The sequence below is a fragment of the Grampus griseus genome (assembly GCF_964374135.1).
Source record: "Grampus griseus genome assembly, chromosome: 12".
NCBI lineage: Eukaryota > Metazoa > Chordata > Mammalia > Artiodactyla > Delphinidae > Grampus > Grampus griseus.
Genome location: NC_139006.1, coordinates 24,161,717 through 24,188,548, shown reverse-complemented (window position 1 = coordinate 24,188,548; position 26,832 = coordinate 24,161,717). Strand labels below are relative to the sequence as shown.

The 26,832-nt window shown below is 44.1% G+C and overlaps 1 protein-coding gene across 2 annotated transcripts in view; it reads right to left on the bottom strand.

Annotated features, from left to right (window-relative positions):
* Nucleotides 1-1,618: 1,618 nt before the first annotated feature.
* SLC5A1 (solute carrier family 5 member 1) overlaps nucleotides 1,619-26,832 on the bottom strand; it is a gene marked incomplete at both ends in the record, with an annotated part of 51,696 nt that continues 26,482 nt past the window's right edge. Inside the window, 10 exons of one of the 2 annotated variants that reach the window (XM_082668234.1) lie at nucleotides 1,619-1,836; nucleotides 5,020-5,125; nucleotides 6,651-6,866; nucleotides 11,153-11,321; nucleotides 13,252-13,402; nucleotides 17,156-17,263; nucleotides 18,666-18,801; nucleotides 19,047-19,267; nucleotides 20,938-21,018; nucleotides 22,103-22,208. In XM_082668234.1, coding sequence (XP_082524360.1) covers nucleotides 1,619-1,836; nucleotides 5,020-5,125; nucleotides 6,651-6,866; nucleotides 11,153-11,321; nucleotides 13,252-13,402; nucleotides 17,156-17,263; nucleotides 18,666-18,801; nucleotides 19,047-19,267; nucleotides 20,938-21,018; nucleotides 22,103-22,208 — 1,512 coding nt within the window. The remainder of the gene's footprint in view (nucleotides 1,837-5,019; nucleotides 5,126-6,650; nucleotides 6,867-11,152; nucleotides 11,322-13,251; nucleotides 13,403-17,155; nucleotides 17,264-18,665; nucleotides 18,802-19,046; nucleotides 19,268-20,937; nucleotides 21,019-22,102; nucleotides 22,209-26,832) is intronic. The other variant, XM_082668235.1, reaches the window with a different exon arrangement.

Sequence of the window (26,832 nt, the reverse complement as noted above, 5' to 3'; positions counted from 1 at the left end):
TAGGACAATCTAGATACTTTATGATGCTCCATCCACTAGCTTTCAATCCTCTCCCTTTATCCTCTCAAAGCTCAAAAATATCACAAACTCCCCACAAAACTGAGTACTCTGAGTAATACTAGCCATGTGAAATTCTCCACTTTTCCTTGTTTTCTGCCTAGCTTAAGGGGAGTATGAGGGCACATCAAATGTTTTCTTTTCCTTTCACAAGAAGAAGCCATTCTTTACCTGTTGAACCATTTTTATACCCAAGGAACCACTCTCAGCTCTTTTCTAAGCTAGCCTGAAATCAGTCAATACTAATATCATGACTTCCACAGGATTATATTACAATATGATTAAGATTCCACAGGTGGAACTAAAAGAAATAAATTAATTAAATTTAATTTTAATTTAAAACATTTCTCCCTAGGAAACAGGTAAAACAAGAAATAAAAGTGTTGAGTGCTACCACCTGGAACAGAGACCACCCACCCCAAACTTGGTCAATGGATGACCACCAATCAAGACACTTAAGAAAAGAAGAGCTGTGGTCACATGAACTCACAGGGAGGAGGATCTCTGGCTAAAAGTTTCAGTGTTTCAGGAGAGTGCAGCTGCTTTGAGATGACAGATGCCCCCAAGAGGCATATGTGCTCTATTTTGTGACACTGAGTCAGTTACTAAGCCTGTATGTCAATATCAGCACCATGAGGAAGAGGAGCCTCTGAAAAATGCACCCCAATTCATTATAGTCACCAGAGTGTGTACTCTGTGCAGCCATAAGGTTAACCAAAAATAAAGCAAGCATTTATTAACAAATACCCACATCATTCATTCAGTCCACAAACATTACTGAGTGGTTAAGAGAGTCCAGGCACAGGAAATGCTAAAATGAATGAAATCTCAACACAAAGAACTGACAATGGACACTTTTAAGAAAACCAGAAAATCCCCTTGACTCGGAATTATCTGCTCTCCCCGCTGGCCTGAGGCTGGAGCCTAGGTCCCTCCCTTTGGTGTTAGTACTGCCATGTCCAGGCCCCTCCTTCAAAGAGCAAACACCCAGGACAGGGACCCCATCAAGTTCACATCCTCAGCTTCAACGTGTTCATCAGTTTATCAGATTGATCTTTCCTGTGCCAGGAAAACCTTGACTGGGATATCATGAGGCGGGGGAGATTTTTCTTTTAAAAAAAAAATGAAGGGGGAAGTTAGATAGGGAAAGTGGTAGGAACCAGGGAGACCACAACTCTTAACATAATATTCAAGGGTCACAAACAATGTTGACGTGCTGAATCTACCTGAGACAAACTTGCATCAGACATCATGGGCTTCTGTTTCTTAGTCTGCCTTTTCCTAGACACCAGACTGCCTTTTCCTAGACATCAGACTGAGTGGAATTTCCTTCTGCAGCTCCGATATGTACAGATGATTGTATCACACTGGTCTCAAATACAAGTTAACAGCAAAACAGCAATTTTTCTCTAGCTAGCCTGTAATTACAAATGTACACATTTATCAACTGGGCAAACTTTACAACTAGCTGGTGTCCCTTCAACACTGCAGAACGGGATTAAAAGGAGACAGAATAAAGATCCCAGCCTTCACAAGCACAGCCTGCAGCAGAAGGCAGGACTCAGGCAAAATACCCATGACAGAAAACGGCCACGGTCAGCAGGATAATGCCATTGATGTTCACTATCGTCCTCCACAAAGGCTTCTCCGAGGTGTCTGTCATCTTCAGCTTCATGGCTGCCTCCTCTTCTTTTGTCATTTTGGGACCCTTCTGCTGGTCCAGACCACAAAACAGGTCATAGGCCCGCCTGAAGCATCCTTTTTTCTCCTCAGGAACTTCTGTTTCAAGGGCAAAGCATAAAAGGATTGTTGGATACAGAAGCAGGAGGCACCAGAAAAGGTTTCCAGGGGAGATGCCATTCCATGAAACATCTGCCATTTTGCAGACATTTCCCAGTTTTCTTGTTTGCAAGAATGAAAATGGTACAAATTTATGTTTGTATAAACATAATTATAAGATGATGTTAATAGATGGATTCTACATCCTTATGATCAGCTTGCCTACGTTTTATCTCTGTTGGGCCCAATGTAAATACATTTTAATTTAGAACAGTCAGAATCAAACAGGAAATAATAGTTTATGAGAGAGAAATGTTAACAATTGGCTGGGGACTGTGACGTATGAAGAACATGGAAAACCCACCTCCCAAACACAGAAACTCATGTCTGTTTGCTACATCACTGAAAAGCAATGAGATTGGCATGACTCAGGAGTGCACTGGCTACACCTGGAAACTCCAAGGCTTCACAACAGATCCAGCCATGTGATAAGGATTGGTCTGAATAGTCCCTGATACAAGGCAGCAGTGATCAACACTTCCAGGGCTTAAGATCTGATACTGCTGTGTCGAACCATTCAACTGACCTTGCCATTCAAAGTGGATGCCCACCAAGGGAACTAATTCTGTCTGCTGAGCCCAGGTGTGGCATTAGAGGTAGGCAGACCTGGGTTAGAATCTCAGGTTTGTGACTCACTAGATACAAAATCAAGCCCACTGTGTTTTCAGCACCATGGTCAGGGACCACTGCTCTCCACTCTCCCAGTTCTAAGAATCACAGACTTACTGAATTGGAAAGAACCTCAGTGGTCAAGCACATACATGTGTCAGAACTGGAGCCAAAACCCAGCTTTATGGCCTTCTTTTTTTTGCTTTTTTGAATTTTATTTTATTTATTTTTTTATACAGCAGGTTCTTATTAGTTATCCATTTTATACATATTAGTGTATATATGTCAATCCACTTTATGGCCTTCTTAATTCACCTCTCATATTCAAGTATACATAAAGTTGGATAAATAACACCTTCTTCATTAATAAGATTTCCTGAGAGAGTGCCCAGTGTGTAGTAGGGGTTAGGAAGTGTTAGTCTCCTTCCATTCCCTCTCTTTTCTCTCACACACATAAAAAAGATAGACAAACCTCCTTGTACCCCTCCATTTCAGTAAACTCTACCAAAATAGGAGAATGGGGAGGGATTAGCAAGGAGTTGGGCTCACTAACCAGCCCAAGTGAGAAATGCCTGGTTATCTGGGTCAATAAAAAGTTGGGTTGCCTTGAGAAAGTCTTTATGTCTCATTTTCCTCATCTGTAAAATTGGAAGACTTACACTTGCATTATATGCCTTATAAGTATGATGCAGTGCTAAAATGTATCACTAGACTAAAGTATTCATAATTAAAATGTTATGATCATATCAATATCAGTCATGATGACAATGGTGCTGGTGGTGATGATATGGGGATGATGATGATGCAGCTGCAAGTTTCCTCATGCTGCCATTTCTCAGAGAATGTTGAGGGTCACACCTATTGCCTGCAAAAGCCCTCAAGAGATCTTCATTTTTTGAACTTTAATAGGGCAGAGTGTTCAGTCTGATTTCACCATGAGTTCAAGAAACAACAGAATTCAAGTGCTGCCAGGAACCTCAGAAGTCACTAAGCCAGTTCTCTAGTCAGTGTAGGAGTCTCCTCTATGGCATCCCTGTTAGATGCATACTTGCTGCCCACCCCTTTCCAGACAAACACAGTTAGAAAACTCTTCCTTAAGTATCAGTAATGACGGTGATAACTATAGCCAATTCTTATAGTGGAGGATTATGCTTATAGTGGAGGATTATGCTATGAAGTGTAGCCTATCATTTAGAATACTTTTGTGAGGAACTTGACCTTTAGAAAAATGGAATCTCTTGCCCAGGGTAGTAAGTAGAGAATTCAGGATTCAACCTCAGTTCTCCCCAAATCCAAATACCACACAGTTTCTGCACTATCCTGCCTCCATACTTCAAGTTAAATTGGAAGAGTTCTTTCCACCCATCTGTCTTAAGCCTTCCCTGTGGTGCAGAGCTAATCTCTTCTTCCACATTAAAACATGCAAAATATGCCTCATCCATGTTCCTTTCAAATCTGATATTCTCACTCAATGTGGAGACATTTTGAGGGGTGGGAGAAGTAGGGGGCATGTTCACACCTGCCTGTCCCAAGGAAGCAGGAAGGGGCAGCCTTTTTCAATACCATGGTCAGCTGCCTATGGCTCTAGGTTCCTTCCAGCACTTGCAGGGTTACATTTCAGAACTGAGAGGTCTTTAGAGATCTCAGAGCAGACTACATCAGAGCTGGGACCATAGGCAAAGCCTCTCCTTTCCTGGGCCTCAATATCCACGTCTGTAAAATGAGGTGATAAGACCAAACAATCTCTAGGGCCCTTTCCAGAGCTAGTTCTATGAGTTTCCTGATGGCCAGATTCAGACCTTGTTGTGCAGCATCCATGCTCCCCTTCAGATGGAGTGATGAGACCTCCAGCCCAGTACCAGGTAAAACACATATGACCTTGTGCTACCACACTTCTGCACACTGCACATCACCACAACCATCCTCCATGTGTGCACCCCTCCCATCTAGGGAGGAAAAGCTGCAACATAGAAGTTGAGGAAAGCATTGCTCTATGATCAGGATAAGTCTCTTGGCATTGCCTAAGAATTATCTTACTGGACTTCCAGGGAAATTTGATTTTTTAAATATGATGTGGTAAGCCGGTAAGACACAAGACCCTACGAGCCTCTATCCCATCCCCCTGATATCACTAGAACTGACCATAGCTTTGGTTCCAACTTCTTTCAGCTCACAGGCTATGTCGGAAGAGTCCTGAGCCTTCCCTTGTCCCTAGCCAAGCCCCAAATCAAGTCAGGGTGGCATGTATCTCACCCACGCTTATTCACTGAGCACTAAAAACCAGGGACTGAAGAGCTGGGATGATTTGGTATCCCCTTCCTCCCCTTGACCAGACCTTGAGTAAACTACTCAAAACCCACTTATCCATCTCACCCCACACCCCACTCCTCACTCCCCTCTAGTAGAAAGATCTGAGCTTTGATGAGGCACTTAGTGAAGGCTTCAGTAAGGTGGTCTTGCTGTTGGAGGAGTAACTCTTTAGGGCTTAGGAATAGGCTCTGAGCCACAAATCACCTGTTTCAATGGTCTCCTCTGAGGTTTCTTGAATGTCCTCCTCTTCTGCATCCAGGTCAATACGCTCCTCTTTGCTGTTACGCAGGCTCCAGCACAGGCGGTAGAGCTGTGGAGAAAGCAGAACAGGTTAGCAGAAAGATCCAAACAGTGTCTTGGGCCAAGAAGTTGAGAGAACAAAGAGAGGTACGTCAAGAAAGGAAAAGGAATGTGGCTCTCAATACCATCAAGAACACAGATAACAGTTCCCATCCACAGCACTATCTCTAAATATGCTGGGAATGTGGATATAAATCTTACACACGTGCACACCAGCCCCTATGCTATGTGCATATTCAGAGGCTATGAGACTGCCTTGAACATAGAAATGTTTTGAATGAATGATCTCTTGTTACATATGATAAGTGAATTTGTTCCATTTAGCACCTGTGCTGGGAAACAAGGCTAGACACCCATTTATCTAGACCAGCAGTGTAAGATCAGGTTTTCTGTACTATATTTTGGGGGGAGAATTGTAGACTCATAAGCCATTTAGAACAGGGAACAGCTGGAGGTGCAGTTTCTATTGACATAAAACCAGAAACTACTTTACTTCAAGAGGAAGCATGGAATTAAATGTGTTTGGGGCTACAAACAATACTTTCAAAAACTGAGACATCAAGAAGCAATTAATACAACATAAAGTGAGCCTGTGACAGATTTGGCCACTAACCATGATGGCGGTTCTGCTGCTATAAAAGCAATATTTGTTTGATATTAAGGTTGGTCACAGTTTTGAAAATTTGGCAGTGAGACTGAAGGTCTCTCAGGGATTCCGTAAGCCCTGTATTTGTCCACGCACCAGAAAGGGATAAACAAAACCCTTTCTCTTTCTCTACAGACAAATGTGATCTTGGGTTAACTCTCTAGCTCTGTTCCTTGGAAAACTGAAAAGGATAGAATGTCACCTGTGCTGGGTTATCAGACTATATTGCTTATGGTAAAAATGACCCATAATTGGTAATCTTCATCTGCATTGGGAGGGCTGCGAACATACCCTAAACCAAGGGTGACATCTAGAGTTAAAGAAGAGTACTTGCGATTTTTAAAGTCTTGAATCAATTAGACTTTGATACTATTTGAAATTTCTTAAATTCTATGGGCAACTGTTTGGAGGCTTAATTGGGAAAAAATAAAGGGTAAATCATACTTCAGATTTCCCTCAACGTGGTGATTTTTATAACCAGGTATGTCCCTTGCTGGGACCCCTGGAAGCTATGACCAGGAGATTGTTACAAGAAATATGTGTTGCTATCTGGGGCATAAGCATCCAAGCCAGGGTGACCCCTGTGCCTGCCCATGTGATCTCATTCCCTTGTACCGAGCTGTCACTTGGGGAGCAGGATCCAGAGAATAGCCTCTGGAGTGAAATGAGGCCTGCTGTGAGGACTCCTGCTGAAGACACACTCTTAACACTGCTCTACTGGGAAACCATGTTTTCTGTCCTGTATCCTTCTACATGACACCAAAAGCAAGGATGGCCTATTTTAGTCATGTGAGTTGGTGACGTCTGATTGAGCCAAAGGCAACCAAGATGGGTGTTGCAGCATGAACATGAAACCAGGGCAGGACAGGTCTCCCAGATGGATACTCACATGCACATCTGGAATGGGCTTGGTGAAGAGGGAGACAGCCAGGATGATGATGAGAGAAATGACAAAGAGGATGATGGCAAAGTACAAGTAGTGTACACCACAGATAATTGTGGGACAGTTGCTGGGCTCCATGCAGCTCCCAGTTCCATAGGCAAACTCAGCAATCATACGGGACACCCCAATCACAAATCCAATGATCAGTCCCCAAAAGGCTCCCTGTGAAAGAAAAACCAGGGTTAAGAAACACTGTATACAGAAAACAGCTGCACATTCACTGTGGGGACAGAGGCAAAAGAATAACAGTGAGAGAAATGAGAGCTCCAGGCTATCTAAAACGGAAACAGTGGAGTTCAGAATACGGCTAGGAATGTTACATCAGGCCTTCAGTGGTTGCGTTTACCACGTTTCAGTAATGTGATTTTACGTAAGTCATAAAACAAGGATTCCCAAGATAATGGAGTAAAGTGTCTAATAACTGGTTAGAATAGCAACCTAAGGCCTTAATTCCCTTTAACTTTAAAAATAATTTGAATTTCTCTACCTGCAGCTACTTTTACCATCAGCCTCCAGATTTAGGCACATTCAGATGTACACCAATTACTTGTGAAGTAATTTGTATTCCTTGAAGACATGGAAAAAGAAATTGGGTCTTTTGGGGACAGAGGAGAAAGGAATTTTCCATCACCCCCTTTTATAGATCCAAAGTCACTGTTTTTAATTTGAGAACATAAAATTATACTGTGTGTTTTTACATTAAATTTTGGGTTTACATATTAGAATTATGGAAAGCCCTTAAGAGACTAGTAACATTGGGGGACAATTTTTCAGGTTTTTAAAAAAACCCTTTCTTTCCTCCCTCCCTCCCTCTCTTCCTTCCTCCCTCCTTTCCTTCCTTCTTTCCTTCCTTTCAGTCAGTTCTCACCTAGAGGACAAGGTCTGAGTCTACAGGTCATATTTTAAGAGGACCAATGACAAAGCAGAGTGAGCACATAGAAGGGTGGCCAAAAGGAGGCTTCGTGATTTTGTCAAGTGTTGGTCTGAACAGCTCCTTTGCTAGCCATCTGTACCCCGACACTGTATATTACAGGTGTGCTAAATTACCAGCTATTCTTTAAACGTGTCATGTATGTTCATGTCCTGTCTCTTTGCACAGGTCATTCTCTCTACCTAGGAGGGCACAGGTTCATCCCTTCCTGGGAACCTTGCCCTAGCTGGAAGGTCTCCTCTCCTTCTGCCTAGACAGAACTGGGTGGGTGCATCCTCCTTGCTGTGGCTGCAGCACTGTGGACACACCTCCACACCAGCACCGACCACACTGCCATGTAATCATGCATTCGCTCCTGTCTCCCCATCTGAACTGGGAGCTTGCTCAGAGAAGGAACCAGGATTCATTCCCTGCGTGTTGCTAATGCCTAGCCCTATGCTGGCATCTGGAAGTGTCTGCTGGATGAATAAATGAATAAGGAAGAAGAAAAAGAGGTCTCGTTTGTCCCTCATACACTTTTTCAGTAAAAAATTTATTTCTTAATTTTAGTTTGTGTGAATAGTATTGATAAAACTCGCTTAGGTTTTCCTTTTCTTTTGGCAATTAGTCTGCTCTTATTCCTTTAGTCTCTATTCTCAAGAGGCTCTTGAAAAATCTGGGGGACTTCCTTGGCAGTCCAGTGGGTGGGAATCCACGCTCCCAATGCAGGGGGACTGGGTTCGATCCCTAGTGGGGGAACTAGATCCCACATGCATGCCGCAATTACAAGTTTGCGTGCCGCAACGAAGATCCCGCGTGCTGCAACTAAAACGCAACAACAGCCTAAATAAATTAATTAATTAAAAGTAAAAAAAAAAAAAAGTTAGTGTAGCTTAAAATTTATTAAAAAGAAAAAAAGAAAAATCTGGGATCCTTTGAAATTTTCCTCAAGACTTGGTCACCCCTCAGCAAACAGAGTGCAAGATGAGTCCTGAGAATCACTTTGCAGTCTCTGTGTGCTACTCTCCAGAGACTCTGGGCCAGGGCTTCTCACCCTCAGCACTGTGACATTTGGGCTGGATAATTTTTTGTTGGGGGAAGTGGGGTAGGAGGGTGTCTTGTGCATTGTAGAATGTTGGTCTCTACCCACTAGATACCAGTAACATTCTCCAAATCATAACAATCAAAAGTGTTCCCAAATGGGAATTCCCTGGCCATGCAGTGGTTAGGATTCCATGCTCTCACTGCAGAGGGCCCTAGTTTGATCCCTGATCAGGGAACTTTAAAAATCCCACAAGCTGCACGGCGTGGCCAAGAAAAAAATGTTCCAAAATAATGAAATAAGGGCTTCCCTGGTAGCCCAGTGGTTAAGAATCTGCCTGTCAATGCAGGGGACACGTGTTCAAGCCCTGGTCCGGGAAGATCCCACATGCCGCGGAGCAACTAAACCCATGCGCCACAACTACTGAGCCTGCACTCTAAAGCCTGCGAGCCACAACTACTGAGCCTGCGAGCCACAACTACTGAAGCCCTCGTGCCTAGAGCCCATGCTCTGCAACAAGAGAAGCCACCACAATGAGAAACCTGTGCACCGCAACAAAGAGTAGCCCCCACTCACCGCAACTAGAGAAAACCCACATGCAGCAATGAAGACCCAACACAGCCAAAAATAAATTAAATAAATAAATTTTTTAAAAAAATAATGAAATAAGAGAATGTTGCATTTATGATGTGAAAATTAGTCATCTCATTTCCTAATTAAAGAGATGAATTTAGTGCACCATTAAAAGAAATGTTCCCAATACAGTAGTTATTGGGTGTTTACATACCCAAAAAGCACTCCCTTTAATAACTTGGAATACTTCTGAAGTTAGTTGAAGAGTGGTTATAAATAACTGCCAAATAAAGGAGAACAATGCTAACAAAATGTGTTTATTCCTTTCAGAGTGTCATAGACATGGACATAAAGATATATAGCTATATCTCCTACCAAGGAAATCAAAATAGTAGGATAAACTGAACCTTTCCTTAAGGAATTTTGAAATGTAGGTAATAATCTGGATTTGGGGTATCAAAGCAATTTCTGTTTGACCAAAATTTTAAAATATGAAATATAATTTTAAAATGTTCACAGATACGAAAAAAAAAATGTTCCAAGACATCACCAAATATCCCCTGGGAAAGGGAAAAATTACCCCCAGTTGAGAACCATGACAATCTATTCCAATTCTTAGCCTTACTTTTGTTTTTAATATTTATTTATTTGGCTGTGCTGGGTCTTAGTTGCGGCACGCGGGATCTAGTTCACTGACCAGGGGTCGAACCTGGGCCCCCTGCATTGGGAGCTTGGAGTCTTAACCGCTGGACCACCAGGGAAGTCCCTAGCCTTACTTTTTGAAAGCTCTGGTCCATTGCTGAACTGAGTCTGCTTGTGGCCCACTGCAATACCCAGTTGGGCTTCTAGCCACACTTTCCTTACCTGAATATTAGAAATCTCCCAGTGAACCAGTTTCTGTCAATCCCTATTGAAACGTATTCCAAGATGTGTGCCAATTTCCCTAACTTTCCAAGATCACTTGCAGGTTTAATTCTGATCTCTCAAGGCCACTTATCCATGCACCCAGTTTTGTGTTCCCAGCAAATCTGGACTATGTTCCTAATGGCAAATGACAAAGGAAGAGAGACACGTGTTGTGATTCACACACCTCAACTCTGGGTCACTGCAGTGAAGTGTTTCCCTGATATATATCTGTCTCTGTCCTATTGAGAGAAAGGGGTTGTCTAACCAAAAATACATCATTGTTTATATTGTTTCAGACAGTCAGCTACATAGTCAACACCCCTACCCCTTCCCAATCCTTCCCAGGCATAGAGATGGTTGGATACAGAGACACTGAGCAACATCCCAGTCAGAAGCCTTATCCAAAGGCATTCTTTTCGTGGTGCTTCAAAATCTGCAACGTTGCCCCACTGATGGCCCAAATTCTTCAGCCTGGCTTTCAAAGGGACTGTGCCTAGTCTAACCTTAACCTGCCTTTCCAGCTGAGTCTTCCATTATCCACACACACAAACTCTCTCAACAGGTGAGATTCCTGACAGTCCCTCATCCCTATCCTGCTTGAGTATCACTACTTAGTCCTTCACTGGGCCCTGAAAAGTGCTGGCTGGAAAATCTAGCTCACTGCCGAACCAAGGAGGTAGCCTGTGCTAGAACTTCCTCTGGAGCTGCTCACCCAGGGGCTACAAACTTCCCAGGGAGAGCCATGCAGTTGGGTCAAAATCACCAGGAGTGGATGGAAAACATACATCATTAGTTGGGAATTAATTTGGAACCTGCAGCAAAGAGAAGAGGGAAGTCCGAGAGAATGTGAAACCAGGAGAGTCCCATGGTCCCTGGAGGCTTTTCCATATAAACCCTCAGCAGCACATTCATTCCTGCTTAAGATCTCTGGGAAACAGAATCCCTCCCAGAGAATATACAAATCCAGATGGGAATTTCTGTTCCAGAATGATTTTTCTAGACATGTATGATACCTACCTGCTCATTGACTCTCTTGCAGAAAATAGCAAGCAGGAAGACAGCTGCAATGGGTGGTCCCAAGTAACTGGTGATGGACTGGATGTAATCAAAGAGCTGCCCACTTTGTGCTGACTGCACAATGGGGACCCAGGCAATGCTGATGCCAATCAGCACCAGCATGAACAACCTGAAATCAAAGCCCCCACAATAGGGTGTCAATAAATGCCTCCACATGAATAAATATATATCACTGTGTATATATATATATGTGTGTGTGTGTGTGTGTGTGTGTGTGTATAACTAGCAAATATAGATGTACACATAAAAATATATAGATAGATAGATAGATATAAAGTTTTATATGACCACAGCAAGGAAAAATAATTAGCAAATTCACTGAGACTCTTTTCTTCTGTATTCTGCTTCTTCAGGAAAATCTTCTTCACCTGTAAGTAAAATGCACTTGATTTTCAATAGTAAAGTAGACCCAGTAACTACCAGGAGAGAATCCCACTTTGAGAGGCAGTGGAGTATAGGAACAGAGGTATGGACCTTGGAGCCAGCTCTCCTTTTTTTTCCTTTGGCCACGCCACGTGGCTTGCAGATCTTAGTTCCCCAACCAGGGATTGAACCTGCACCCTTGGCAGCGAGAGCACGGAGTCCTAACCACTGGACCACCAGGGAATTCTCTAGCTTTCCTCCTTTTGAGTTTCACTTCAAGTCCTGAACAGATTGGAGGGTTCCTTGTAACCTCTGGATTTAAATAGAAGGAAGGCTGTGATTCTCTTATCTCTCCTACCTGAATTTAAGGCAAGAGTCTTAAGCTAACCTTTGCGGGGCAGTGTTTTCACTTACATATTTCTCCCTCTAAAATGCCCTTCCCACTGCCTCCCATTTACCCAACTCTTATCCGCCATTTTGGATGCTGCTCCCCCAGGAGCCTTCCTCAGCTACTGCATGGTGCACTCATCTATCCCTTCTCTGAGCCCTTGATTGCTCTTACAGGTGCCACAGCAAAGTTTGGAATTGTTTCATGTAACTGTAAGTTCATCTAGGACAAGGACAAACCCCTGGGCAGCAGTCATTGGATGCACAAAAAATATATGAGCCCCAACATAATCTCAGGCCAAGAGGTCCAGCCCTGAGCAAAGCAACAAAATGGTTTTCTTCCCATGTTGCATCTTGAGCCTTATAAATAGCAGAAAAACACCAGTAAACTTCTTCCTAAGGAAAACCCAGTCAGGGTAACTGTGCTGCTTCCGGTGAAGCAGAGTGGTGGACTCTGGCCCAGTGGTCAGAACTCCCCTGAGTGCCAGGTGTCTCATCTCCTGAAAGTGGCCTGCCATTTTCCTTTCCTTCCTTTGCCCTAATCTTGCTCATGAGATTTATGAGGTGGCAGCATTCCCTGGGAACCTTTCCCTTGACAGACATCCCAGGGACTTTTTCCACCTCCCCTGAGGAGGTTGGCCTGCCTTAGCCCCATGGAGAGACACAGCAGAGCTTCTGCTAATCCTCTATCCAGAGCATCTGCTCCATGATAATCGGGATAATGGGCACACCTGACCCACGGATTAATGCTTACTGCATTCAGTATCCTGTTGTGCCCATTACAAGCGTGCACATAGCCTGGTATTTTAGACTTTACAAAGCATGTTCACAAGCGTAATATCACCAAATCCTCACAATGGTCCTGAAAAATGTTACAGCAAAGGGTCAAGGTACTGGAGGCACCTGGGTCTAAAAGAAGTCCAGTGAGGAGAGCTGCAGTGTGGAGGGCTGAGAAAGAAAGCGTGGGACAGCATAAAGGGCCTTGGACAAGGACTCAGTTGGCCGTGGGTTCCAGTCCTGCCTCTGCTTCCTGATTTGGGCAGCACAAGCCTCATCTTGTTTATTGATAAACTGAGGTTAGATTCAATGATCTCTGATGTCATTTCCTGCTTCAGAAGGACATTGTTTGATGCTCTCTAATTTAAAGTTAAATGCCACTGAAAGCAAATATAACTTGCCACAGAGGTTACTCCCATTCTACCCAGCATGTACCAATCTTCCCCAGCTTGAGGGAAACTCTCTGATCATTCAAGCTTTCTATGGTGCATGACAGGGGGAGCTGAACTTACCTTCCTGCAATCATGAGCTCTTTCTCAGATGCTCTCTTCCGGATCTTGGTGTAGATGTCCATAGTGAAGAGGGTGCTGGCGCTGTTGAAGATGGAGGTCAGAGAGCTCATGAGAGAGGCCAACATTACTGACAGCATCAGGCCTCGAAGTCCTGAAAGAAAAGGAGGTTCTGAGTGGTACATGGAGAACCTCAGCTCTTTTGTGCTTGGAAAGTGTGAAGACTTAGAAAGTTTTTTGCCTTCTTACAGCACACCATATTCTCTGATTTATCTCTCCAGAAAGATTAGAACTTTAAGGAATGGACTGTAGCTTAAAAATACATTGTAAGCCCACAGCAGTCAACAAAGAGCTAGGGACAAAATACACATGAGGTAAATGCTTTGCTGTTGGGTGATTGATGGTGGTGGCGGTGATGGTGGTGGTGGTGATGGTGTTGTGTGTGTGTGTGTGTGTGTGTGTGTACGTGTTTCCATCTGAGCAGACTTTTACAAGGTCTCTCACTCAAAAGATTAATGATAATGAAGAAATAGTTAAACTAGGATTCAAAAGACAAGGTTTCAAGAAAGTGAAAAGACAGCCCATAGAATGGGAGAAAATATTTGCATATATCTAATAAGGGTCTATTATACAGAATATATAAAAAATTCCTACAACTCTATAATAAAAAGACAAATAACCTAATTTAAAATGGGCAAAGGACCTACATAGACACTTTTCCAAAGAAGATAAAGTGGCTAATAATCACATGAAAAGTTGTTAAGCATCAGGGAAATTCAAATCAAAATCACAATAAAATACTTCTTTGCACCCCCTGGAGGGGCTATAATTTTTAAAAAGACAGATAATAACAAGCATGGGTAATGATGTGGAGAAATAGGAACCCTCATACATTGCTGGCAGTAATGTAAAATGGTACCACCACTGTGGTAAATATTTACTCAAATAGTTAAACATAGAGTTAACATATGACCCATCAATTCCACTCTTAGGCATCTACCCAAGAGAAATAAAAACATAGGTTTGTACAAAAACCTGTACATGGGTGTTCATAACAATATTATTTATAATAGCCAAAAAGTAGAAACAACACAGGGTCCATCAACTGATAAATGGATAAACAAAATGTGGTATATCCATCCAGTGGAATATCACTTTTAAAAAAGGAATGAAATACTAGTACATGCCTACAACATGGATGAACCTTGAAAACATTATGCTAAGTGAAAGAAGCCAGACACAAAAGGACAAATATTGTACATGATTCCATTTATATGAAATGTCCAGACTAAGCAAATCCATAGAAACAAAAAGTGGATTCGTGGTTGCCTAGGGCTGTGGGGTGGCTAGGATGAAACATAGAGTGATTGCTAACGGGTACAAGATTTCTTTGGGGCATGACGAAAATTGTCTAAAATTGACTGTGGTGATAGTTTCACATCTCTGTGAAATACTAACCAAGGAGAGCACGAGGTTGTCCCTACTGAGGCTAGGAGGCCAGGCCATGCTGAGGGCCCACTATTGAGAGTACAATCCCAGAAGTAAAGGTAACCTTAGGTGTCACCTAGGCCTACCACCCATCTGATACACAAATCCTTTCCACAACTTTTCTTCTGCCTAAACCCTGCAGCAACAGGAGCCTGCTCCCTCTTGGACAGTCCTAACTAGGCAGATATCTGCCTGTTGATAGCCTCAGCCACCCACCAGAAGCGGTATTACTCTTCATCCACTTTTCCATCTTTCACATATTCAAAGACAACTCATATTCTCTTGAACTCTCTCTTCTCCAAGCTAAACATCTTCAGTTTCTTGTACTATCCCTGTATAATAGAACTTGACATATATCTCTACTAAACTTCAGCTGGTTAGCTTTGAGTCAACATTCCTGCTTCTTGAGATCTTTTTGGAACATGGTTCTGTCACCTTCTAGGTATTGTATCTGTAAATAATTTTATAGCTGTGTTTTCATCTACAGCCTCACAAGAAGAAAAATAAAGGTTGCCTATTCTGATTATTTTGTCATTTGTTGGGACATTTTTTTTAATGGTCCCACTTGAGTGTCTATCATGTAGACTACAGACTATTGGAGTTATAGTAGGAGTTATAAAGACCATCTCATCCAACTATCTCATTTTTCAATTAATAAAACAAAGATCCATTTCAAGGAGTTAGTAGGTAAGGCTTCAAATCTTAGTTCTGCCATTCGCTCGGAGTTACTTTACCAGTTAATTGCTCAGCTGGGATAGAGTTTTCTTCCCTCTGTATGATACTCTTCTCAGACTCACGTTCATTTATTCACACAACAAATATTTGTTTAACATAATTTTAGAGCAGTCCAGGCAACAAGTAACGGTATATCAGAGTAGAGTGATGGAGATAACAAGAGAAGGAGGTAGATGAATATACGAGATACTTAGGAGGTAAAATGGACAGAATTTGGTGATGGATTGGTGGGGGAATATTTACTGACTGAGTGAAGGAGGCTGAATCTGCAAATGAGACAAAAAGGAACAGCTGGAAAGGATGGGGGCAGGGGGCGGGGGGGAGGACAAACAGAAGAGGATAGTGTTATGGAATCCAAGAGAAGGGAATAACTCAAAAAAGATGAGTGATCAATAATGCTGAATGCTACTGAGGGACCAATGGAAAATATCTATTTGATCTAGCATGGAGAGGTCATTGGGGAATCTGGTGTTTACAGAAGCCAGATTCCAGCCAAAAGGGAGGAACGACAATGGTACATGCAAAAGCAGCATTTTGGTGTCCTATGTGCCACACAGCTTTCTGTCATGCACAATCCACTCTAGCACAGTATTCAGAGCTACAGTCCTCACCCAGGATCTGCCAGTCTAAGGAAATAGCATAAGCACGCCACAGAGGCCAGAATCCCAGCCAGAACTCTAAAAGAGCCATGATTCTTGTTAATTGCAACCTTAATTAATAAGCAACCCAGCTCAGTGGAATAGTTAACTATTACTCCCATTTTTATAGAAGTTGAATGCAAAGGGTTTGCCCAAGGTCATCTATCCAGTCTGTGGTTTAAAAAAAAAAAATCCAAATTCCTAAATTCTAGTCTTCAGCTGAGTTAACCATGCCAGACGCTGAGTTACTGTGTGGCCTTGGAAAAGTCACTTTCTCTCTGTAGGCCTCAATTTCCCCAACTGTAAAATGAACAGGTTTGACTAGATGATCTCCATGTTTCCTTTCAGTAATAAAATTTTATGTTTATTCTAAATTTTCCTGATCCATACCTTTGAATTTTTTGTCTCCTGGGACCACTAACCTAATGAGATTTCCATCCCTTAAGCCAGAATTAGATTTTTCTTCAACATGAAGATGAACAGTAAACCATACAGGTCTACCCCAAAACTAACTATTCTGGACTCTAAGTATTCACTTTCTTAGGACACCACATTCTGTATAATGAGAAACCCCCTTGTATCCAATCTACCTACTGCCTTGAACTTCCTCATTCTAGAGCTAAAATTGCTCTTTGCCTTTCTCTCCATGTTTTTCTTTGGAACAGCCTGGAAGTCAATTCATTCTCCAGGTAAAACTCCATTTAGTTCAAGCCTCATGTTAATGTCTGTTGGAGAGCATCGAAAGACTTTCTAGATGAGCATGAAAAAGTCGTGTTTTTCCCTAACATGTTTTCAGATCATCTCCTTTCCATGCCTGACTGATGGACAAGTGCCAGGACTCATGGAGCCCAACCAAGCCAGATGTCTCCTCCCTACTAAGGCAAGACCTGCTCAAAAACTGAGGATGCCCGGAATGAGGCTTTCCCTACTAGCACCCCAGCCTCAGAAACGGCTTTGCCCCAGAAGGCCCACAGACCGCTATGTAGATAGAGCCCAAGCCCAATCAGCCTCCCAAGAAAGACCCTGCCAGCAGGGACAACTCTCACCATTGGGCATGAGCTCCACCACCAAGGTCGGGTAGGCCATGTTGGTACAGCCAACCTTGGTGCCGCAATATTTCTCACACTCCGAGGGCACAGTGCAGGCAATTTTTTCTGAGGAGAGATGAAGAGTCATGTCAGCAAGCAGACATCCGGGAACTATTTCCAAGATTCACCTTCTTAAGACAGGGCTTCAAATAGGATGTTCCTGCCCATGGCCCTGACATGGTTCCACAAAGAGCACAGCTCCCACTAAGCCCTTCCATGCCATCCCCCTGCCCTGCTGGTTCTGACCATTCCCAAGCTCTGCCTGGGGAGGAAAGACAGTTCCTAGGCAGATGAGGGAGAAGCAAAGAAATGCTTACGTAGGAAAGAAGAGGGCATGGTCCTCAGACTTTAGCTAGCTACTCTGCTCAGCAGTGACTGTGTTCTTGTTTCTCCTGAAGATCACAGTGACTTGCTGTTCCTAATTTTGAGGTTTGTTTTCAACAGCTCTTGCAAGTAGGGTTGAACATCTAGACAACTAAGGGAATTCCCCAGCGGGAGGAATGTGGGGTAGAACTTCCCAGATGTGGAAAATCTGGGCTAGAAATAGAAAGGCAGTAACCTGGGAGGGGAAGGGGACATGACCTAGAGACTTGGAGGAAGTTCTAAAAACTTCTATAGAATTCAGATCTACACGCATTTATTAGGTACTTACTACAGGTAGGTCATTTAGTGCTGCCCCATATAGTACCAAATCATCACAGCACCACCTCAAATATTTGTCTGTGTGTTATATCCATTATACTTTAAAATCTTCAGTTAGATATATTTTTCTCGTGACAGGTGAGCCAGTATAGGAGGGTGAAAGCACTATTAGGAGCATGTAGCCAACGGCAACAAGTGGCCCCAGACTGTCTTGTCTTCATTTTGGAAGGTGCTCATCAAACTTTCACTCTGTGGTGCTCTCTTTTTGCCATTATTTTATATTCCAGGAATCAGTTTGGACCTATGATGGCTGACCGAAAAACACACGCAAACGGAAGTGTAGGAGAGGCCACAAACAGGCCAAGGAAGAATCTAACACCCTGGATAGCAAAGTGCAAGGCTCGGGGCCCCTTCACAGAAATGGTCCAGGAAACAGGGCAGCAAGCAGTTAGAGACTGGCTGCGGTCCTTTGACATTAAGGGCATCATACATACTACTATAGCCTGGGGGTTGGGGAGAAGACAGAGCAAAAAATAAGTAAATATTAGCTAGAAGAAGCTATAGTTGGAGGCACGTCATGACTTCAGAGAATTTGCAAAAGGGGAAAAATAATTGCCAATGTAAAGAACCAGGGAACACAACTCCACACATTCTGTGGCCTCAAGTTGCTCACTGTCTGGGGCAGGGGGATACAATAATGCTTGGTAATCATGGCAAGAAAAGAAGAGGGCAGAAAAAAAGAAACAGGGACCTACAGGACTTTAGAAGTGACTTGGAGCCAGGAAAATGGAAGAGAGAGGCCAGCAAGTCCAGCAGAAGGCATCACCTGTGTACAGGATGCGGCTGATCATCCCTGGCATCACCATGAGGAACATGGGCAGCAGCTTCAGGTACCCACACATGATGCAGCCAGCCTTCACGTGTGACATGTTTTTGGCCGAGAGGCACCGCTGCACAATGACCTGCCCGGGAAAGCCCAGTGAGGGAGGGGTGTAGGCAAGAGACCCCACAACAGGCTCTAACCACCCCAGCTTCCCCCACCATCCCGGGTCTTTGGCCTGGCACTCCGATGTCACCGAGGCTCAGCAGCCCTCAGACCACGTGAGCCCTGCCCTACCTTTCCCAGCCCCACAAGCCACAGGCAGACAGGAGTCTCTGTAGCACCCTGGGGAAGACCCTCTCCTCCCAACACATCCAGCATGGGTACCTGATCTGTGCACCAGTACCACAGGGCGAGGATGGACAACCCAAAGATGAGCCCAGGCCATGGCAGGTCTCCCTTGAGAGGATCTCGGAAGATGTGGAAGGAGTCAGCCCTTGGGGTGTAGCATTCTTTCTTGATGGTGGTGTTTCCATCAGAAATCACAGTTGGAATGGCATTCATGTATTTCGTCATGAAGGCATCATACCCTCCCACTTCGTGAAAAGCTGGAAAACAGTGGTAACATAAGTCAACATCATGAAACTCTCAACTCTTCATAGCAGTTTCTTCCTGTGGATGCCTGAGAAACCCACAGCCAGAGCCCTCGCTGTGGGGTCTTGGGCAAGTCATTGTCCCATTCTGGGCTTCAGCTTTCTCATCCATAGAATGGGATTATTAACCCTGCCCAGCCCCCTCAGGGGGCTACTGTGAGGGTCCAAAGCAACAACCTGTGAAAGTACTCCAACCATAAACTCCTTTACAAAGGGAAAGTATTTGAATTATTAAAAGAAAGACCTTGCTTTTGAACCAGATTCAAAGACTCTGTTTTTCCCCTCACCCCCTGCTATCAGCAGTGGCCTTTGGGATTCTGGACACAGACACAGATTAGGCCCCCAGTCCCAGCAGTGTGGTGGGATGGGAAAGAATGGGTGAGGAAGTCTGGAGCCCTGCCACCTCTTGGCTGTGGGAATAAGGCATTCCAGACCCTGTGCTGCAGAATAAGGCATTCCTTTCCCCTGCTCCAGACCCCTGAGGACCACCGGGGAAAATCAAATGGAAGCTCTTGGAAAACATTGCATAGAGAGAGGATAAGAAGCTTCAGAGGACACACAGAGAGCATAGGCCCCCTTAAAAATAAAATGGCATTTTATGTCCTCCCATAACAAGTACCTCTATTTGTAGGGTTTCCAATCTTGTCCTTAGGATTTCATAGACAAATAAAATTTCAAAACTGAGAGGACGGGGATTACAGAGTGGCTGATTTTTTTTTTAACATCTTTTTTGGAGTATAATTGCTTTACAATGTTTTGTTAGTTTCTGCATATAACAAAGTGAATCAGCTATATGTATACATATATCCCCATATCCCCTCCCTCTTGAGCCTCCCTCCCACCCTCTTCATCTCACCCCTCTATGTGGTCACAAAGCACCCAGCTGATCTCCCTGTGCTATGCAGCTGCTTCCCACTAGCTATCTATTTTACATTTGGTAGTGTATATATGTCCATGCCACTCTCTTACTTTGTACCAGCTTCCCCTACCCCCACCCCCACAGTCTTCTCAAGTTCATTCTCTACATCGGCGTCTTTATTCCTGTCCTGCCCCTAGGTTCATCAGAGCCTTTTTTTTTTATTCCATATATATGTGTTAGCATACAGTATTTGTTTTTCTCTTTCTGACTTACTTTGTGGCTGATTTTTTAAATTTTACCAAATCAGGAAATAAATAAGAAAATGGTCATTCATAAAAGAAAGGACATTTAACATCAAAATGTAGATGACATAATCTGAGATTTAAGATGCAACATTTAAATATATTTAGCCTAATAGATATTTAGCCTTATCCTTTTTAAGTCCAGTTTCTCTGTGGAGAGAAGACCTCTCGTGACATCAGCGGCCCACACTGGGGCCCACTGGCCCAGACTGTCTAGAGAGGGCAGCAAGGAATCCAGGTATTGTCTGGGCCGGGCCCAGCCTGAAACCTCCAGGGCTAGGGAAGGTGTCCCTTGCACACCCACAGTGACTGCCAATCTAGGCCAGTCTACTCCCCTGGGGAGAGCAGAGCATACCCAGCTCACTGTCTAGGACAGCAGCAGACAGGGAGGCTGGACTCGTTTTTTCTCCCTGGGCCTCTACCTCTGCCCCCCGACCTCCTCAGCCTGCCCCAGCCCCACTTACCAAACCCAGTCAGGATAAAAGACCCCACCAGCATGATCACCGTCTGCAAGGTGTCCGTGTAAATCACAGCCGCCAGGCCCCCTGAGCAAGCAAAGGAGACAAGGCATCTAACCTCAGGTAGGAGGGCAACCTGTCAGCCCACCTCTTTTCCCCACCCTCACCCCCACCCGCACTCCTCTCCCTCTGCACACCTTCTGCACCCCTCAGTCTGCCTTCCTTTCCTTCCCTCCCTTGTCCTGTTACAGAGGTCTGCCACCCAGCATGTTCCAGTATCTCCACTTTTCACAGAAATGCTGGAAAGGCCTTGGGGAGAGAATGTTTCTCCCTATTTGAGGACGGAGAGCTTGATGTGACTGCTTTAAGCCAGGAAATGGCTATGGTAAGAAGCATCTGCGCAAACAAAGGCAGGGAAGAGCAAAGAGCTGACATCTCTACAAGATGTCTGGGGACATAACCAAATCAGTCCACTTTCTCTTCTCTCAGGTCATCTGAGTAACTTCTTATCCCCAGCGCCATGGGGCTCCAGCTGGGCAGCAAGCTCCATCGCTGGCCCTGGCTCCCCTAACTGGGCAGAGCAACCTCTGCAAAGGTGCCCCATGGTCACTAGTGCCGCCGGCTTCTCCGGTCACCTCTGGAGCCTTCCTCTAAGGTCTCTGTGTGTCACTCCCTCCCTTCCTCCCTACAGTGCCTCCCAGTCCCTGTCACATCAAATCCAAGGCCTCTGTCTGGCTTCCAAGGCCCCCGCACTGTGACCCCACTTGAACTATCAGGTCTTGGCATCGTCTACACCCCCCACTCTCAGCTACCTCCCATTGATGCCCCTCCTCCAGCTGAACTCATCTGCTTGCTCACCCTGCCCCGGCACTGCCACTCCCATTCCTGACTCCATTCCCTTGCTCACACCTCTCCCCGAGCCTGGCACTCCCTCCCTGCTTCTCCCGACTCAGCCAAGTTCTCTCCACAACCTGCAAAGCCAAACCCTGTCCCACCTCCTGTAAGAAGCTGTCCTGACTGTTCCCACCAGCACTGGATTTTTCTGGGGCCACCTACAACTGTTTCCTCGAACTGTTTCCTGGGTGGATCTCTTCCTTGAGAGGAGAAGCCACGTCTTCACAAGTGCCTAACCCCAAGCTGGGCTTGGGCTGAGTCATTCGAGGGGACTCACCTGTGATTGTGTAAAGGGCAGTGATTACCAGTAAGATAAAGATGGCCAGGTACAGATTCAGGCCCAAGGCCAGGTTGATGAATATGGCCCCAGAGAAGATGTCTGCCTGGAAGGAGAGAAGAGGTGGGGCTGGGGAGAGAGGGGCCACTGGCTGCAGGGTGCACGGGGCCTGGCTGAGGCACGTCAGTGGCAGGGACGAGGGAGGAGAACTTGGAGGGGTTAGCAGAAGCCGACTCCCAAGTAGTGCCGATGCCTGTGATTTCCGAGGCTCCACGTTGGCCCACACCCCTTTGCCCTTTGGCTGAACTCCCACAATTAGAGGTTCATATTTTTATCCCCAGTTGAGAATATGAAAGACAAGTAGTGTACAATTCCATGTATACAAGGTTTCTAAAATAGTCAAACTCATAAAATCTGAGACTGGAATGGCTGTTACCAGGGGCTGGAGGAAGGGGGAGTTATTAATCAACAGGTATAATGTTTCAGTTAAGTAAGATGAATAAGCTCTAAAGATCTGCCATGCAACATCGTACCTAGTCAACAATATGTATTATACACTCAAAACCTGTCAAGTGGCTAGAGGGCAAGCTAAGTGTACTTACCTCAATAAAATAAAAATAAAAACAAAAGGAGGACTTTCCTGGTGGCACAGTGGTTAAGAATCTGCCTGCCAATGCATGGGACACAAGTTTGAGCCCTGGTCCAGGAAGATCCCACATGCTGCAGAGCAACTAAGCCCATGCACTACAACTACTGAGCCTGCGCTCTAGAGCCCATGTGCCACAAATACTGAAGCCCACACGCCTAGAGCCCGCGCTCCGCAACAAGAGAAGCCACTGCTATGAGAAGCCCATGCACCACAACGAAGAGTGGCCCCCACAAACCGCAACTAGAGAAAGCCTGTGCGCAGCAACAAAGACCCAACACAGCCAGGAATAAATAAATTAATTAATTAATTAATTATTTAAAAAATGATATGAATACCTGAGAGTCATGCTCTATTCCTAAATTTCCCAACAAGATTTATTCAAAATGATAATAGATATTACATGATAAAAAAAAAGAATTCCATAGTCAAAGAGGTCTGTGAAATACTGGATTAAATAAAGTTAAAGCAGTTTCTTTACCACACAACTTCTCTGAGCCTCTAATATACTGTGAATCCCCAGGAGGAAAACATAGTAAATGACCCTTCACAAACTTATATAACTATGGAACTCTGTTTGCCAAGGAACAACTATTAACACCTTGAGGTTCCTCCCAACCCACTTGGTAGACTGCTGCTCTAGGCTACTATCCTTCATTTACACCTCAGTGTAAAAGGTTTATCTGATCTATTCCCAAAAGCAAGTTTGAGTGCTGGAGTCCATGAGAGGGAAACCCCGCCTCACCCTGGAGTGGAGAGAGATGTTAGCTACATCATAATTTTATCTCCTCTGCACAGATGGGATCCATCTTGACTCAGACACAACCAGAGCATCACCACGAACCTCTTGTGTGGCGGGCTTGTTGATAGGTGGTTTTATCTAGATTATCTCATGTAAATTTAGGGAGAATTGCTCCCTCTTCACCCCCAAATTCACCAGTTCTTGATGCAGTTCTTTTTCTCCCTGCCTCATTTAGCTCCATAAAGAACCTTCTACTTGGCTGGATGGATATATGGCTATACACACATCATGTAGTAAAAATATTAAAAAATAGACCAGAAGAATACATACCAAGTTCAAGATAGTGTTTACCTTTTAAGAGGGAAGGAAATAGGGTCAAAAGGGTATAGATAAGCCTTATCTGTTATGTTTTATTTCTTTTTTTAAAAAATGATAAGCTGTTTAGATCTACAGAATCCTGGTGGTGGTATTAGTATAGTACTTTACTGTATGTTTGAAGCATTTCATTACTTTTTTATTTATAAAAATCAGGGACTGGATAGGGAATATACCACCAACTTTGATATAAAAGAACTCTCCTCTAATCCTATGAGATCATTTATTTCACAGCTCATCTCAGATTGCTCCTTCTCTAAACTTCTCTTAGCTCTTAATAAAGAAGAAAAAAAGGAAAGAAGGAAGGAAAGACGGGAGGTAGGGGAAAAGGGAGGGAGGGAGGGAATAAGGGAACAAGCAAATTTCCCCAGTGCTGCTAAGCAAAACTAACTTGAAGTGAACTAAACAATTATGGTCCTCTAGGCCAGGGGTCAGCAAACTTTTTCTGTAAAGGTTCACTTCATACATGTTTTAGGCTTTGCAGGCCATACAGTTGCTTTCCAACCTGCTCAAGACTGCCTGCCGTTGAAGCTTGAAAGCAGCCGTAGATGATACATCAATTAATGGGCATGACTGTGTTCCAATAAAACTTTATTTACAGAAACAGGAAGTTGGATTTAGCCCACCACTTTGAAAGTCTGGCTGAACAAGCTCCATGGAACTCACAGGGGACAATAAATACAGATCCAGTTGGAAAACCTCTTAGAGTAACAGTCTCTGACCATAAGCCTTGGGTAGTTTGTTTAGTCTCAGCTCTAATGTTTGAAATCCTGGGATTTTACATGTGTTCATTTGCTGCCCATTCTAGTCCTAGTTGTATCTGAGCACCCGGTAGATCTTGCCTGGCAATGAGGTTTGAGATGGAGAGCCCCATTACTCAAATTTCTCTTTCCATTTGTGAGTGAATGAACCAGGTGATAAGCATTCAAAACTTAAGCAAGCTCCGAAGCTCTTATTTTCACCCAAGGATCCAAAACAGATAGCATAGTTGCTATAAAAGTTTATTACAGTTGTGATCTGTGATAATAGCCCCAGGAAATATAAATAGGGACATTTGGTCATCACATGTAATTCATAAAATCTGAGGCTTTATCTCAAGTGATTGTGCACATTTGAATAAGACAGATAATGCCAGGAAATTTTACAGAACAGAATGCTTCTCGGAACTTGGTAAGGCAGGGTGCTGGGGTGGAGTGGGTGGGCGGGAAGGAGCCTATAAAATTCAGGATTACATGGAGGAATAATCAAGTCTGGGTGGAATAATCAAGTCTGAGTCTCAGAAACCAAAAGGACATAGCCACAAGACGGCAGCCATAGTCAAGACTCCACACCACCCCTGTTCAATGGCCTGGGCCACATCTGGGACTCTCCACCTGAAATGCATTTCACTTTTTCTCTCCTATCAATTACATGCCCACTGGATCCCTGCATCCTCCCAAAGCCTTCCTGGTAGGTCCCTGATTGTTCCCTGTTTGGACATGGATATCACAAGGCCACTCCTCTCTTCTTACCCATGCCTACACACACACACAACAATAGTGATTAATCTCTGTTTGTGTGCAATGTAAATACTTGATTACCTTACTTTGTTAACTAACAATTCTTTCCTTTTGTTCATAAGCCCTGAACTCGTGTATCTTAATGTGAGCTCCTAGCAAGTACAGTCAATATCAGTGTAATCCTTTTAAAGATTTCATGCTCTGTGACCCATGGTGAACCTGAAGTCAGCCAAATTTACAAAGTCTTGCCTGTCTGACCCTTCCCTGTCCTTCCCCACTGCCTAGATGTCCCACCTTCAGATCCCTTATACACCCAGTGTGCAGCTGATGTTCTCCCTTTACAGTCCTCTCAAATCCTACTCTCAGAAACTCATTTAAATTGGAAGGTCACTTAACTGGCTATTTAAATTTTCCCCAAGGTCTTGAATTTTGACTTGTTTGTACTGGACTTAGAAGGCCAGGGGACATAATGTCAAAAGGTTTTGATTCAGTATCAAGGACTCTGCTTCTCAATCTAGTTCTGCTACTGTTTGACCCCACAAAGCCCCTTCTCTTCTCTGTAAAAGGGGAGCATAGATCATAGAACTAGATGATCTATCCTGTTATCCTATGCCTTCATCCCATCCAAGCACAGAGCAGAATTGTGAGAACACAGACACTGGGACTAGAGAGACCCAGACTCCAGTCCTGGCTTTGCAATACACTAGCTATGTGATTTGGGACAAATTACTTAAATTCTCTGAGACTCAGTTTTCTCCTCCATCAAGTGGAAAATTAAATAAAAATCTTCACCTGCACAGAACTCTTATGAGGACTGGAGATGGAATAAGTTAAGCCCCTACTGGAGACTAAGTAAAGCTACTGGCACCAAATAAAAGGCAGCTATCATCCTTCGTGTGCATTATTCAAGGGTTTGCTGGCTCTGGGCAGCAGGTGGAGCTGGTAGGACATTGGGCAAGGCCTCCAGTAAGGAACCGCAGAAATCACACAGAAAGGGGGCAGACCATACTAAGTACTGTTCAAAAGTAAAATTCAGAAAAAGCCATCTGCTGGGGGATGGACTCCATCAGGGTCTGAGCTGAGGGAGGCTGCCCCTCAGGTACCTGGGGGCTCCCAAGTCCAGGGAGGTTTAATCAGTAACCTGAACAATAGGTGAGGTAATTGGGAAGGCAGGCAAAGATGTTGAGCAGTAAGATTATTTTTATGACTACTGCTACATCAGTTCCAAGGGCAAAGCTCAGCCAACAGACTTTCACCGACCTGAACTGTGGACTTGGAGAAGGCTTGCTTCCAAGAAAGGGAATCCCATTGCCCTCCTCTACATGCTTAGTAGACAGGTGCTATCTCACAAGCTGAACCAAGGAGCAAGGAGCAGTTCCCTCACCAACCTCCACTAGTGCCAGGGTCACCTCCCCACCCTCTCACTTACATTCCTTTTCTCCTCTTGCACCTGACCTTCCCTGCCTCA